The sequence below is a fragment of the Mastacembelus armatus genome, chromosome 24 (assembly GCF_900324485.2).
Source record: "Mastacembelus armatus chromosome 24, fMasArm1.2, whole genome shotgun sequence".
NCBI classification, from domain to species: Eukaryota; Metazoa; Chordata; class Actinopteri; order Synbranchiformes; family Mastacembelidae; genus Mastacembelus; species Mastacembelus armatus.
The window spans coordinates 9,714,285-9,729,250 of record NC_046656.1 but is presented as its reverse complement, the minus strand read 5'-3'; the positions used below and the strand labels follow the sequence as shown (position 1 = coordinate 9,729,250).

General features: G+C 39.2%; 1 protein-coding gene across 7 annotated transcripts in view; it reads left to right on the top strand.

Moving 5' to 3' along the window:
- The window catches only part of pak5 (p21 protein (Cdc42/Rac)-activated kinase 5), a 56,971-nt gene that overhangs the window by 21,122 nt on the left and 20,883 nt on the right, over positions 1-14,966 (top strand). The window contains exons 1-3 of one of the 7 annotated variants that reach the window (XM_026319074.1): positions 826-1,044; positions 6,064-6,287; positions 7,907-7,951. In XM_026319074.1, the coding sequence (XP_026174859.1) occupies positions 993-1,044; positions 6,064-6,287; positions 7,907-7,951 (321 nt within the window). In that variant the 5' untranslated portion in view covers positions 826-992. Of the gene's footprint in view, positions 1-825; positions 1,045-6,063; positions 6,288-7,906; positions 7,952-12,406; positions 12,605-14,966 lie in introns of those variants that run through there. The other 6 variants (XM_026319076.1, XM_026319077.1, XM_026319075.1 and 3 more) reach the window with 6 other exon arrangements.

Below are 14,966 nucleotides of genomic sequence, written 5' to 3'. Positions count from 1 at the left end.
CTGTTTGGTTATAAAGAAGGTTAGAAGTCTAGTTTTGTCAAAACCACCATATAACACTGCAAGAAGTTCATTTGCACATGCATACCTTTACTGTCAAACTCTGTTAGTCTGTGAGGGAAAATACTGTACAGTGTGATCTTGACAGCTTCATACTCTTGTGTGAATGAATGTGTTCCTTCAGCCAGGGCCTGTCTGTGGCTGCCACTGCTGAATATCCCCTTAGCATTGGCAAATGGCCAGACTCAACCACAGCCGCTGACTGGACCAGCTGTTTCTTTCTCTTTCTCCCATCTTATCTACTCTGTCACACTGTCTTCCTTTCTGTGATTTGCCTTTGTGAAAGAGGCACTGATAGGACGCCTGGTGGTGCAGCTCTTAACACCAAAGTTGATTTCCACACATGTTGGCATCAATGGGAGACGGTTTTGTGTGTGTCTGCGTGTGTGTGTCTATTTGACAGGGCAGCCAGGACATAAACAGCATCCTGTGTGTCGTGCACACACAAAGGACACTTGCAGTCTCTGTTGTTTTTTTGGTTCTATTGACAGACCAACAAGTGGGAGGAGGGCAGTGAAGGTCAGAGGGTGCTCAGTTTGGGATGTAGCTGGTCAAACCCAGTTAGACAAACAATGACAGTGAAATGGGATGGGTTTGGGCTTAAGCTGTCTGGCCGTGCCTTGGCCCAGGCTGCTAGCGTAGGCACTTTTTGTGCACTGTGCTTCTCACATTGGGAGTTATCAGAGCGTGCAGACAGGGAGAGTCATAGCAGCAGCAGGCTAGTAGCAGCAGTGGTAGTACAGTAGCAACTCACTAGGGGCTGCAGAGGGTCCAGGATCTGACCTGATTTGTCATTTCACACCTTTAGGGACAACAATCGTGGTTTGGGCAGGGGACTCAGTGTTTTGTTGAAAGTGAATAATGGATTTCTCACAAGTGCAATTTGACATTGAAGCACATATGAGGAAGTGCTCATTGTCCTGAACTCTCTTGCCATGGCTTATTCAGAGCATTTTGATTGGTTGAAAGAACTCAGTTTGTTCCCAGGTAAGAACTGTTGTGATTTAATGAGTTTGCTTATGGATTGAAGTGAGTATTTTAAAGTTATATTCTTTATTATATCTATAATTTAAAATGCAGGAGGTTATTAATTGTCCTTAGTATTTAAATATGATTTGAATGAGAGATTTTACAAACCTCAATGTGATACAATTAGTATGCAAATGATAAAAGCCTCTTCTTTAGCTGAAGTTGTTTCCTACTCTACAAATACATCTACATATAGAAGGTGAAATACATGTCAAACGAGATGTGGGATAACAGGGCAAAGACACTACTGATGAGGATACAAATGTGTTTTTGCATTATTTATTTATTGATTTTTTAAAAAGTTTCTGGCACTCAAACCAAGTAAAGCTGGGGATACCTTCAACAAAGAGGATTTGTGCTTTGAAACATTTGACATTTTAATTAAATTAGGAATGTCTCCCATTCCCTCTAGCGGCAAATGAGAAAGAAGACATTACTCCTCCTTCAACTTGTTTATCAAAAAGAATTTGGGTCCTTTTCATGTTCATTTTAAATTATGTATGAAATTAATTTGCATATTTGTGCATCAATGTATGATTTGCATCTCAATGCTAAATCATGTTTCTAAATTACAATACAAGGATACAAAAATAATGTGGTGTTTGGAAAACAAATGAATTTGTCATGCTGCCTGAGAGAATTAACATGCGCTTAAAAACCAAAAATAGACACAGTACATATTACAAGACATAGTCAACACAAACACTAACACACACACTTGCACTGAGTCTCTGTTTTGCTGTAGCATGAGGCAGGTTCCAGTGAAAATATATGTGTGTTGAGGTGTTGTATGAAAGGGGAAATGCCTGTGGAGGCTCAGATGGTGACAGATGGTTTGGAGACAAATCAGCCAGGGAGTCAGGATCTCTGGCCTGGGACTAGTCGCTCCTTTAAGTATGTTTATGTAATTTTATTTTTATGTGTGTGGCGGATTTGTGCTCCTATGAACTTCTGTTTGTCTAAATTAGTTTTCAGTATGTATTCACACATCTATAAGTGGCTGGGCATCTTTCCATTTTGTCTGTGTTGGACGTTAAACCCATGGTTTGTATGTATGTCCATGTGGTTATATGATGCTTTCTGTAACACCACACAGAATGTGACAGGAACATCAAAATATGTTGTGTGTTTCACATATTTAAAAGGCACATATTCATATAGCAGTACAATATGCATTTTACTTATTCAAGCTTCACTGAGGTCTAGATCTGTTAGAGTTTTGGTTTATGACTGAATACATACACTCCAGTCTCACACTGGAGTGAGTACTTAAAATAATGGAGTTTCATAATCTCTGCCATATATTACCAGGTGCAATTTCTCATCAGAATGACATTGTTACTCTTCGGCAGAATAACCTTGCAGGCAGTAGACTGAAACATCACAAAGTGCCTCACAATCTGCCCATAAATTACAGCTCAAGAGGTGCTTATGTGGCAGCCAGGAGAAGTTGTGCAGTAAGTACTGTAGTTCCTCTGGCCTCTGCATGGACACATTTCCCAAAGGCCTTCACGTTACAACTCAAGCACCTGCTTAAAGAGAAGGTAGAGTAAGTTTAGAGTGTGTGAGTTAATAAACATGCACCTCCATCTGTTGTCTTGCATGCATTCAGTGGTGTGTGTGTGTGTGTGTGTGTACATGTGTCTCTTAGCAGTTGAGCTTGGCCTAGACCACCTAAGTCCTACTTGCTTTTAATAATTTCATTTCCAAGATGTACTGTACCATCTAGGTCAGGGGATTCTGTCTTCACTATGGCTTCTTACAGTCCACAGGGTGAAAGATGACGATCCAAAAATATTTTGTCTTTCATATTATTAACCTGTTAAACTCTGCTAGGAACAACCTGACTTGGCTCCCACAGGGTGGAGGTATTTATCTAACTTTAAGCTTTAACTTTAAGCTTTACCTTCACAAAGTATTTCTTACTTAATAGCGTGGCAGAGGCCTTTAGAGATAAGGGTAGTAAGGTGGTTAGCTGTCCATGCTAATGTTTGCAACTTGTTACAGCAGACAAAACATTGTTTCATCCTTTCTTTACAGTTCTACTATTGTTGTATTGGTTGACTGGAGTGTACCTACAGCACAAAGTCCTCAAAATTTATACAACACTGAACACCAGTCATTCACACAGATACAGACTGAGCCTCATTATCACTTCCACCGCTCTTCAAATCTGATCCATAGTTGGATCCAACATTATGGGGTGTGTTTTTGTTTTTGTTTGTACATTGCTCTAAGGTAACAAGCACTTCAGCTATTGCATGTGTCACCTGATGATTCAGTGCATGGCTGTGATCAAGCCGGTTTAGTCACTGCCTGTTTTTGCTATGGTGACTGCAGAAGGCAACCTTAGAGTCAATTTACAAAATTTTTGAACATTGCCTTCTGCTACACTCCCAGGAGCTGTTTTTAAGATTCATCTCAGCTCGTCTTTACTTTATTTTGGGATTGCAAATTCTAATCAGCATAATGTCTGCATTTTACATTACAGAAGTCAGTTTGTGTACCTGTTTCAAAAATAGTATCAAGAGATTTGTTTGAGGGTTGATTTGTTGAGGGTTAAGCACACAGGGTTGCTGACATTTGTAGTTCAGTACACTGCAGAAAAGAGGAGGGCCAAGCTTTGTTAGGTGTTTGTCTTTTCTGGTTATATAAGGGAATACCTGTGGCAAGTCTGTTAGTGTTTTTGTCTTTTTGGACCATGTGATGGACAAAGAGCAGTCATATGTTTCGGTCTACCTTTCTGCTACATGTTTCTACCACTTTGTTAAATATACAGTTCAGTGAATGGGATGATATGATTGTTACATAAAAGGTTTCTGCATTTATGCCATCAGGGATAGAATGTGACATGGTGCTGTGGAACTTCTTGTGCGTACATCTGCACTTGTGATATTCGTGTGACTTACACCTAACTCAACAATTATAATGTTAAAATATTATATTAATATTTTCTGTGCATGAATTCAGATCAGATCGTGATAAAATTATGGGCTTTGATTTATACATAAACCTTGTCTGTGTTTTCTTTTTAATGAATTAAATATAATTAAAGTAAAACATTATTACTCATAGTTGATGTTATACACCCTTGAGTCATTGCCATGTAAACCAAGGTTTACAGTGACTGCACTTTAGAAGGTAGTTGTGTAAACATGCCTGTGGGACGAGGTTTCTTGTCCATGACTTAACCGTTTTGATACAATATTGAGCTTCTGTAAAGTTTGCTGCATAATGCGTTGTGCTATGATTGTGCTGCTCTGTACTCATGACAAAGGCCTTAAGCTTTCTCAGCTTTCACTTCATTAGTCTTTATATTTTTGTCTTTTTTTCGGGCTTCCCCTATCTCTCCTTTTCTGGATCTTTCATTAACCTTTCCACCATTAACCTTTCTGCTCTCATGTTTTTCCTCACCCATTCTCCAGCCTTTCTCCTATAAATCTATCTCTCCATCGTTCCTGTTTGAGGCCACTAATTTAGTCTGTCTAGCTCTCCTGCAGGGTACCAAAGGAAATTATTGAGATTACCATGATTGCATTTTTTGCCTAGTCTGTTTAAAATTACATTTAAAAAAACTTTGATGACTTCTGTCATAGGATCTGTTCACGTGGCAATGACAACTCAAAAGAGCTTTCCATTTTCACAACTAAAACAGATTATGCACACCGCTATGAAGACTAAAACTGCAATTAAATGATGAGTGATTGTCAAATCTTAATAATCACTTGACCTTTTTTAAATCTGCTGTGCCTCTCCACATGTTGCAGCAGTGTGTGCATGGGGATGTGAATAAAGTGTTACCATACAATTTTAAAGATGGTGTCTTGCACACAATCAAAAATACCAGAACATAAGTGTGTTTATCTGCACAAAAGCAAACCGGAGACATTAATAAGACAGTATTACACCATCATATAACCACCTACTAATGAATTTTGAATAGTAGCTCTGTTACCTTCATCACTGTAAACTGCATTTGTACCCTGCAGGAACAGATATAACAGCAATATAGGGTAGTATGCAGCAATGCAGTATGACTATGTTTGTGAATGTAGACTCGCCCCTTACAGTAGGTAGATTTAAGGCTAATGGTGACATTAAGAAAATACAGTGGTTGGCATTCTCTGATGATTACACATTAATGACAACATATTTATGGATGCTATGTTCTATTTCTGCTAAGAGATTGCTCTAAATATTACACATTGAAACTTTAAGTGGAGGCTTCTTGCTTTTGTGCAAATATTCAGTACACATGAATGGCTGAATGAGTGGTATGAACAGGCACAGCAAATGTTTTCTGTGCAAAAGCCATAACAGAGTGGCAGACAGAAAATGAGAATGGGGTGGGGTTATGGTGCGTGGGGGCCATTCGCTGAAGACAATGCCTCCTAGAAAGAATGACACAATAGACTCCATTCATAGCCACACCAACAACATTGTGATATTTTCTGGACATCATGCATCTGTCCAAACCACCAACACATGGGATTTCTAGATAGTTTCTCTTGAGAGTGGCTTAAAAGCTCAGACAGGAGCAGTGCAGCACCATGCATGATGTGCTTGTGACCATAGCTGTTTAATTTATGTAAACCACTATAAAACCTTACATAAAAACCCCACATTCCTAACTTGGCATCATTTTTTTTTCCTTTTCTCTTTATTTCAGTGCATCAACGAGTTTCTGATACGTGTGTTACATAACCAGAGTGGACACTTGTTTTTTTTTAGCATGTTTGCTGCAAAGCAACGTAACTGTATGAGTGCAGTGCAGCACAATATAAAGCATCACCCAACATTCTTATAAAACTGTTAGTTATAGCTAATCTGAACAGTAAGAACTTGTGTTGCCCTCGGAGTACAGTAAGAGTATTCAGCATATAGGTTGTTTCATTTATGAAATTATTTTCCAAAAAGTCATTCAATCAGTGCCGCATTCAGAGATTTAATACAAAGCTCTTCTCATTGGGTTGCCAGGTTTGCCAGGGTTTTCCAGCATGTTTGGGAAGAAGAAAAAGCGGCTGGAGATCTCTGCTCCGTCTAACTTTGAGCACCGGGTCCACACAGGCTTTGACCCGCGGGAACAGAAGTTCACCGGACTGCCGCAGCAATGGCAGAGCCTCCTGGCAGACACTGCCAACCGCCCCAAACCTATGGTGGACCCCTCCTACATCACTCCCATTCAGCTGGCACCAATGAAGGTAAAGTGTGAATTGACAGAGGGCATCAACCCTGACAAATGATCCTCACCACTCTTGCTCTTCTCATCCCTCTGTTTCTCCTCTGTTTCTCCTCTTCTTTCATACCCACCCTGCTTTCTCTCTATCAACTCATATTTGAACAATCCTTATTTCTTCCTTCCACTATCCCAGACATATTCCTTTTACTTTTCTGTCTTTGCCTTCTCGCTCTGTATAGGCTGTCTTTCACTTTAGTGTTGCAGTCTCTCACCATTTCATTCACCTCCTGTTAAATTCTGTTGTTTTCCTTAGTGGCAAGATAGACAATTCTCAGTGCCATCTGGCCATTTTGCAGTATTCAGACTTCCCAAATATATAAAAGTAATAGTCACATCATTGTACATCATGTTTGCTTTAAATCTGCATTAAGCAATTTTGTGATATTAAAGTATTAAAACAAGTCTATAAACTTTTAAATGAATTAATAACATACATGTAGTATGTATAAATGAAGCAATAAATTGTAGTGTTACAACAAGTAATATCCTTACCTGACCAGACATGTTTTGGACATAAAACAAAACGTAATATACCAGTATTTTGTGACTACTTGATTTTCTTTAGCAAAAATATTATTACAGCCCTTTAAGTTCAGTGATTCTTCAGCTGCACATACAACCTCCTCAGTGTAAACAGGCTTGTTGCTCTGTCAGCTCAATGTGTGAACAAGGAAATATTTTCCAACATTGCTATACGCCATAAGTTTAGAAATAGACTTTCTGTCCACTGCAGGTATAGTAAAAATTGCTTAATGCATCTTCAAAGACACTAATTAATCAATCTGAATTATTTTTCCATTTGATTAATGTGACAGTCACCAGTAATCTTATTACAAACTGGTTTTTATTTTTCATTTGTGATTTCTCTTCTTTACTGCTCCTCTCTGTGACTGTGATTGTCTCTTGTCTCTGACCCTTCTGAGTGTCTCCTCTGATGTGTTGTTGTTCTTTGGTTTTTAATGTCTCACATCAACATATATGATCAGCTGATTAAAGACTGAATCTAATTGGTCATATAAACATATATAATATTACTTTTTAATATTTCTGTGGATCTTTCTCTGGGATGAAGCAGAACATATTATCATTTTTATATTGCACGGATTCTCTTGTATATGGTAGGATGTATTAGGCCTCATGAGTTTTCACAGGGTCACTGTTTAAAACATGACTTTTTTTTCTCTTCCCATCATACTTCAAGTATGGCCCAAACTCTGACCTTTCAGAGAACCACTGATCTTGGGCTCTGAAATCTAAGGTGTTACAGCACCTACTTACATACTTTTTGTTGACTTTAATAAAACTTTATGAATACCTGCCCCTTTGATGTTGAAAGTTGATGTATAACACTGTGGCACTTGGGTGCATTTTAATACAGCTAAAGCAGTGAGACTAGATGCACTTTTCTGAGCGTTAATCATCATACTATCTTAGATTTAGTGTCAGAGGACTTCTGACTTTCTGCTGACTTGAAAATATGTGATTAGACATCCACAAAAGTCATCTAACAGAACAATATGCCACAGGAGATATCTCTGAAGAGGCGGAAACAAGAAAATAATTCTCTTGCTCTCTTCACAGATATCTCCCAAGAAAGTCCGGTCATCCGAAACGCCGTTGCCCAAAGTATGACTTTCTCTTCCCTTCTGTTTTTAACCCCCTTCATTTTTTGTTGGCCTCTCTTACACAGTCACAACTCTGCTGTTTTGTTTCCACATCTTTCCTCCGCTGCCTGCTGCCATGCATTCAGGTGGAGGTGGTGTATCAGCAGGAACAGGGAGAAACACTTGGGAATGACTGCACACATGACATAACTACATTGCTCTGCCAATTCTTTTCTTAGACCTCATATTCACTCTCCTCTTTGTCCCATTCGCATGAGCCTACCTTGGAAAGACAAGATGAACTGTAGCAGCATGTTACCTTGTTTCTCCCTTTGCTATGGAGCACCATTGATGATGATGATTAGAATCATAATAATCATAATGATGATAATGGGTGCTGCGATGTGAAGTGCATGTTGCCATGACAGTTGATTCTGCTCTGTTGCAGACTAACACTCTGTAAAAAAAATAGGTCATAAAGGGTTTGCATGTGTTAGAAGAACCCTTCAGTTCACTTCTTTATTTAACCCAATCCAGACTATGGCCTAGCTCAGTAAAACTTCCTCTTTCTTTGTCTCCTCTCATCTTTTTTGACATTTTCTTTTATCCAAGGATCAACAATCCAAATGACATAAAGCTGATATCAACAGTTTGGATGCTTATTCTAGATCAAACCTTCCAGTGGTAGAGAGAGAGACAGACTTAATAAATACAACACTGCCTCTGACATTTCAGGAAAAAATGAAAGATTCTGACATAGGTTCATAGATAATTTGTCTTATACTTCATTTGGAAACATTTCTATGGTGGCTTGCTGGTGAGATGAGAGAGAGGCTGTTCATATGAATGCACTATCAGTTGCTTGCTGAAAAACACTAAACTGTCACCAAATCCTCACATACTGTAGCAAATATGAATAGACCAAACAACACAGGTGTTTAGAATCAGCCTATAAGCTAAAAAAAATATCCTGCACATATTCTAGTAGATCATGTGACAGCAACTTTACCTTGCTGTCAGTTTTTTCCAGCTGGTTCTGAGCATTGAAGACAGTTTCAAGGTGCTTGCCAATTGTTATAAATTAACTGGTATTAGCAGGACATGCCCCCATCTGTCATCTTTAAAAGAACTAATAATCACAGAGGATAATAAAATATTTGGCATGCATTTCAGTAACCAAAGGTTGCTATATACTTTTGAGTCAATGCCAAATTTTAGGAGATAGTTTGTAATCGATAAGGATAGCTTAAGGGGAAAAAACAACTGACCATCGTCCCACAGAATGTGATGTATCTCAGCAGGCTACAATAGTCTGAAGGCTTAGATATACAAGGAGGGCCAGCATTTTGCTGAAAAGAGTAACTATTTGACTGTAATTATTCTTGGCTCAGGTTGACGTACAGATCACAAATACTTAGGTATATGATCTTTAGGTTAGATCAAAATGACCTAAAACAACCCATCTGGTTCTAATTGAAGCCGTTCAGATAAATAAAATAGCTGATGTACCACTGTGGACAGCAGTCTGATGTTAATTAGAAGGCGGGTCACTTCACTCCCATATCAAAACCAAAGGATTTTGCACTGCTCTCTGTTGAAGTGTGCACACAAAGAATACAAACTAACACTGAGTTGCGTGTGAGTGTGCTAGTTTGAAGAAGCAAATGAAAGAAACACTGTTGTTTGCTAGAATGCTTACAAATCTGCATCTGCTCACTCATGCTTTGTGTATTCTTTTTAATGACATTTCTTAACCTAATGATGTGTGTGTGCATGTGACCCTGACTCCCAAGGTGGGTTAGGTTATTTATAGTGTCATACCCATGGCCTGATATCCTTCTCCCATGGTTGCTGTGACACTTGATTGACACAAGGCTTCCTCTGCTTGGCAGACTCCCCAAGCTCAATCTAAGTGTGTGTGTGTGTGTGTGTGTGTGTGTGTGTGTGTGTGCGTGTGTGCTTGTGTGTGTGTGTTTGTCTGTGTGTGTGTGTGTGTCTGTGTTTGTGCACACATCAGGTGGACATGGATGAAACACTCTCCAGCCTGGCTGTTGTCCAGTGCTGTCCTTTTGTTCAAAGGGACAGAGTACAGTAAAAGGTCGACATGGTGTGTGTTTGCTTGTTCATGCATCTGTTTGTGTATGTACTTGTGTGTGTGTGTGTTTGTGTGTGTGTGCACGTACAGTGGTTAGAGAGGTTTGTGCGATCGTCATGTTGAAATAACTACCTCTGCCCTCTGGCTTGTGCGCTCATCGTTTATTCAGAAGGCTTGTAGCCTTGTTGTCAGGCTGCTCATCTCAGCTGAGCATTAGTATTGCTTAAAGCTTTGGCTCGCATTTCTATTCTCCCCACTCTCCCTCTGCCAGCCCTCAGCACACATGCTAATCCAGAAGTATAGGCTAACACCATACCAACAGCATTTTCATGTTTTAAACATTGTGCTTTTAATGCTTCTGCAGTCTAACACTGAGTATACAATGCTGTGCTGGTGGTGGTGCATAAGTAAGTGCACTATAACAACCTCTGAGGAAAAAGTCTTCATTTTTATGTTGCGCTTGTCCTTTTAATGTTAGTGTACATATTCAACGAGTGGGTGTGTGATACAAAGTTATGTGTGTTAACGTGTTGCAGTCATTAGCACTAGCAGACTTTGCTATGGATGTTATTAATGACATGACAGTCTCATGTTGCACCTTGACTTTGACACCCTCAAATTGGACAGTCCCATGGAGCCAAGGTGATTATCAACAGAAATGTTATGATAGGATTCTGTTAAACCACAGCAGTAAAATTTATATCCTTACCACACAAGGTCAGGACAGTGGCAGATATTCCAGACTTGGCCAGGTGAAACAGGAAGGAAGTAATATACTGAATAAGGACATTGTAAGACCTTACTATATGTGTATTGGTGTGTTTGCATACTGTAGAAAGAGTAAAAAGTCTAAATGAGAAATGCTGATCTGTTTTTATGTTTATGTCAATGTATTTACTAATTAAAAATAATTTTAATTTTTGTCCCAGTTGGACTGCTATATCATGATTCCTCAGATCAACTTAAAGCTGATTTCTCTTAAACCTCCACTGGGTATAGAAGAGAGATGTTCACTTTCAAAGATAACAAGGGAACTTGGCGGGATCATGGGAATAACACAGCTACACCATGATTTACGGTGGACATTTCTCTTTTAATACCCACTCTATACAAGCTGATATTTTAGCTTTAATTACTCATGTATTTGCATGCATGTACTTTGGTGCATCTTAGAGTCACAGTGGAGTTTCATACTAAAATCAGTTTTAATCTCAAAGTTAATGTTAGTCACTCCACACAATCCACACAAATTCCATAAATTAACCAGATAAGGGCAGCAAGGAATGGAGACATTTGAAGGCATGTAGACAGTATGGACTCAGTGACTGACCTTCATAGTGGTTGTTCAGTGTGGTTATTAATGTAGGTAAACAAAAGCTTGCATTGAGATTACACATTCAAAGTAACAGTTTTATTACCGTTCATGAATATCAGAGAGGAAGGAAGATGACATTAAGGATCATGTTGGTACTAATGAATAAACTGAAGAGAGATTATTGTTTAGTGTGACTGCTGCTGTGGCTGCAGGAATGGAACCATGTGGCGAGTGAGAGTACAGCATGTAGGGTGTGAACATCACTGGTTTGTATTAGGACTAACATTTGTGTATGTTTTTTTGGTTCATGTTGAAGGAGGCCCATTCATATGAATCAGATGCAGTATGTGTAGAATGAAATTTTCTCTAGTAAATAGTTGGAGGTTAGATCAAAGTTATAATCTTCAGATGTTCAGTCTTGATAAGCAGTACCTTTTCTGAGTTATTATACTGTATTTTTGTGTTTCCTAACATTTCCCAACATGACTTCTAAAAAACCTCCAGAGTCCATGTCTTAACTTCTTGTATTTGAGCTGTGGATTACATGTACAGCGCTGTAGGTAGTGTAGGTGGGAAGAGTTCTGGTGATATTTTTGGTAGCTGAACATCTCTTTGCTGTCACACACATTAGAGCGGCACTGAACTATATCTCAATTGCATTGGAAAAGAAATACTGCACCTGTAATTGTAAGGTGCATTACTACTAGATGTTAGTGTAAAGAATAGTTGGTTGATTTGTTCACATCTTTATTGTAATTAATCCACAACATCATTAAGTCAGTAAATTAAATGCAAATTTCCACATTGCATATGTCTACAAGTTAGACAGTGTTGTCACTATGTGGCTTATTATAGTGAGACAAAGGAATTGACTGGCACAGTAAAAATGAGAGCACGTGATGAAGGGCATGATATGCAAGGTGATAACTGGTACAACACTACTGTAAATGTCAGTGGGTCAGTAATAGCACAGCACAGCCACTAGGGGAGGAGCAACTTAAGTCAGTGGAGCTTTTGGTGTGTGGTTGTTGTGGGACTTGCATTCACTCTGGCCTGGATGCAGCTGCTGCCGGGCAGAACAGCTTATTATGGCGGGGGGCCAAAGGGCAGCAAACATTGGGGTTAATAGGAGGACTGAGGTGCTGCAAGAGCCTGGGAAGCTGAGGGAGCTGGGGCCGGACCTAAGGCCGGTGCTGGGAGCAGCAAAGACTGAGAAGGTGACAGTGTTTAAACTTCAGGCACACATGGTTCATGAAGAGTTACAGGTGGGGAGTTAGACTGTTTCTGTTTCTAGTCAGCCAAGGCTGCATGCAGGTATGCTGGCTATGCAGATTTGTTCGTGCAACAGATCTCTACCAGTCGTTTCTACCACTTAGTGATATCATATTAAACACTGATGGCACAGGTAAGATTGTAGTTGCTCCATTAAACATGTATCCTGTCATCTTTTACAGACATTATAGAGATCACATATTAGAATGCTGATATACTTGACTGTGTTTAAAACTTGTTTCTGTTTCTGGTGCATGTTAAACACTAAAGTGTGACATTCCATAAATTACGGCACAGTACACTGTACAGAGATCAGGTTGTTTTCTCATCTTTCTTGGAAGAGGGCAGGCTCATGCTCTAAGCACTATAGTTATTTTTGTAGATTTGCTGGGTTTGCTGTATGTGTACATATGGAAATTGAGCTTAAAGAGATAGTGTTTCTGATTTAACAGTTTCTGCTTCAGGGGTAGTAAATTAAACCTGTGTCATTATTGAACAGGGAGGTAGTGCTATTATGGTTCTGGAATGTGCATGCAGAGAGTTGCTAATTCGAGAAAGCATTTTATTGCAGTGTGTATTAATGATACTGGGTAACCTCCAAGGCAGCAGACTGTCCAAACTGAGAATGAATGAGGTCTAGAAAAGTGCTTAGATGTGGGATAGGTCCTCACATGACACCTCAACTCATATAAGTTTCTGTAATCCAAAAGCTTAAAACAAATGGAATAATAAAGAACATGAAATAAGATATATCCTGATTTTACAACAGGTTCCATCACCTTTTAGGTACAGGTGCACACGTACAGTACTGTATTTCTTTGCTTTAAAACTGCTAAACTGCAGTATACTTTTTAATGGACAGAAAAGAAAGTTTGACACTGTGATTGATACCCATTTAATCTAATGAATTTGACACAGCATGTATTACATTCTGTCTTACATTGATCTAGAATTAAATTGGTCAAAGCAGAAATAGACTCAAAAGAAAAATAACTACTGATTGATGTGTGTCTGTGCAGGGATGCACACATACACAAACAGACAGAGAGAGCATCTGTCTTTCTTGGCACTGAGCTGAAGTGGATGGCATTGATTTAGACCTCTCTCATTCCTTCCTCTATTCTGCTCCTCCTCCTCTGCTTTCTCACTTTGTCTTCTCTCACGGCTACCATTCACAGTCACACTCTGCAAATCACCTCTCACAGAGGCTTCAGAGCCACAGTCGGCTGGGGAATTTTGGCTTTCAGCAGCGTGGGTCGTACTTTGCCAGGGCAGCTCAAAATGTCCTGGCTAACAACCACCCTTCAGTGTCTGAATGTGGGTTTTTGGAAGGACATTTAAGCTGTGAATTTTAAATAGGAAAGGATTGTTGCAGGAAAAAAACTATGAGATGATTGGTGTGGCATAGTTTAAAAGCAGCAAATTAGTGATGGATTGCAAGTGCTTTCAAATTTATTGACGAGTAACTCTAGGGTGACACGAATACTTTGTGCCCTGAGTGAATGTAAATGGGCTTTATTTGTTCCTTTGTAACTCTAATGTGGATCTTTACATCCGTCTGAAGTTGCCCACAGCAGTTGAAAAGCAGAATTGTGGCTAAGAACAAACCAGGGTTCCTAAATGTGAAATAAAATGAAGTACTGCACACAACATTCTGCATTATTTGTTTCTCATTTAGCAGATGCTACTTTGCATTTAATGTGAAGTAATTATTGGCCCTCTGGTACCCTCATGTGGCCAGATAAACAACCTACAACTCTGTTTAAAATCATTTGCTTCCTTTGCTGTTGTGGCAGAATATTGAATGAAAATAACTTTCTGAGCCATTAACAAAATTTTATTTTATTATATTATTATTTTATTATAATATTAAGCCTCATTTGCACCATTCTTTGATCAACGTGTTTTCAAGACCTGTTCCAGACAAGAAAACTCTTAACAAAACAAAATCAAATAAATTTTTTAATCAAGAATATTATCCTTACAAAAAACAGTTACTAACACATATTATTTTGATCATATTTTTAATGTATCACATACTGTTGCCTCCTGGTTTAAAACCCATCAGGGTCCTTTCTGTGTGGAGTTTGCATGTTCTCCCTGTGCTTGTGTGGGTTTTCTCCAGGTACTCTGGTTTCCTCCCACAGTCCAAAAACATGTATGTCAGGTTGATTGGTGACTCTAAATTGCCCATAGGAGTGAGTGTGAGTGTGTGAGGTTGTTTGTCTCTATGTGGCCCTGTGATGGACTGGTGACCTGTCCAGGGTGAACCCCTGCCTTTCACCCAAAGAGAGCTGGGATAAGCTCCAGCAGATCCCTGTGACCCTAAATAGGAATAAGCGGGTATAGATGATG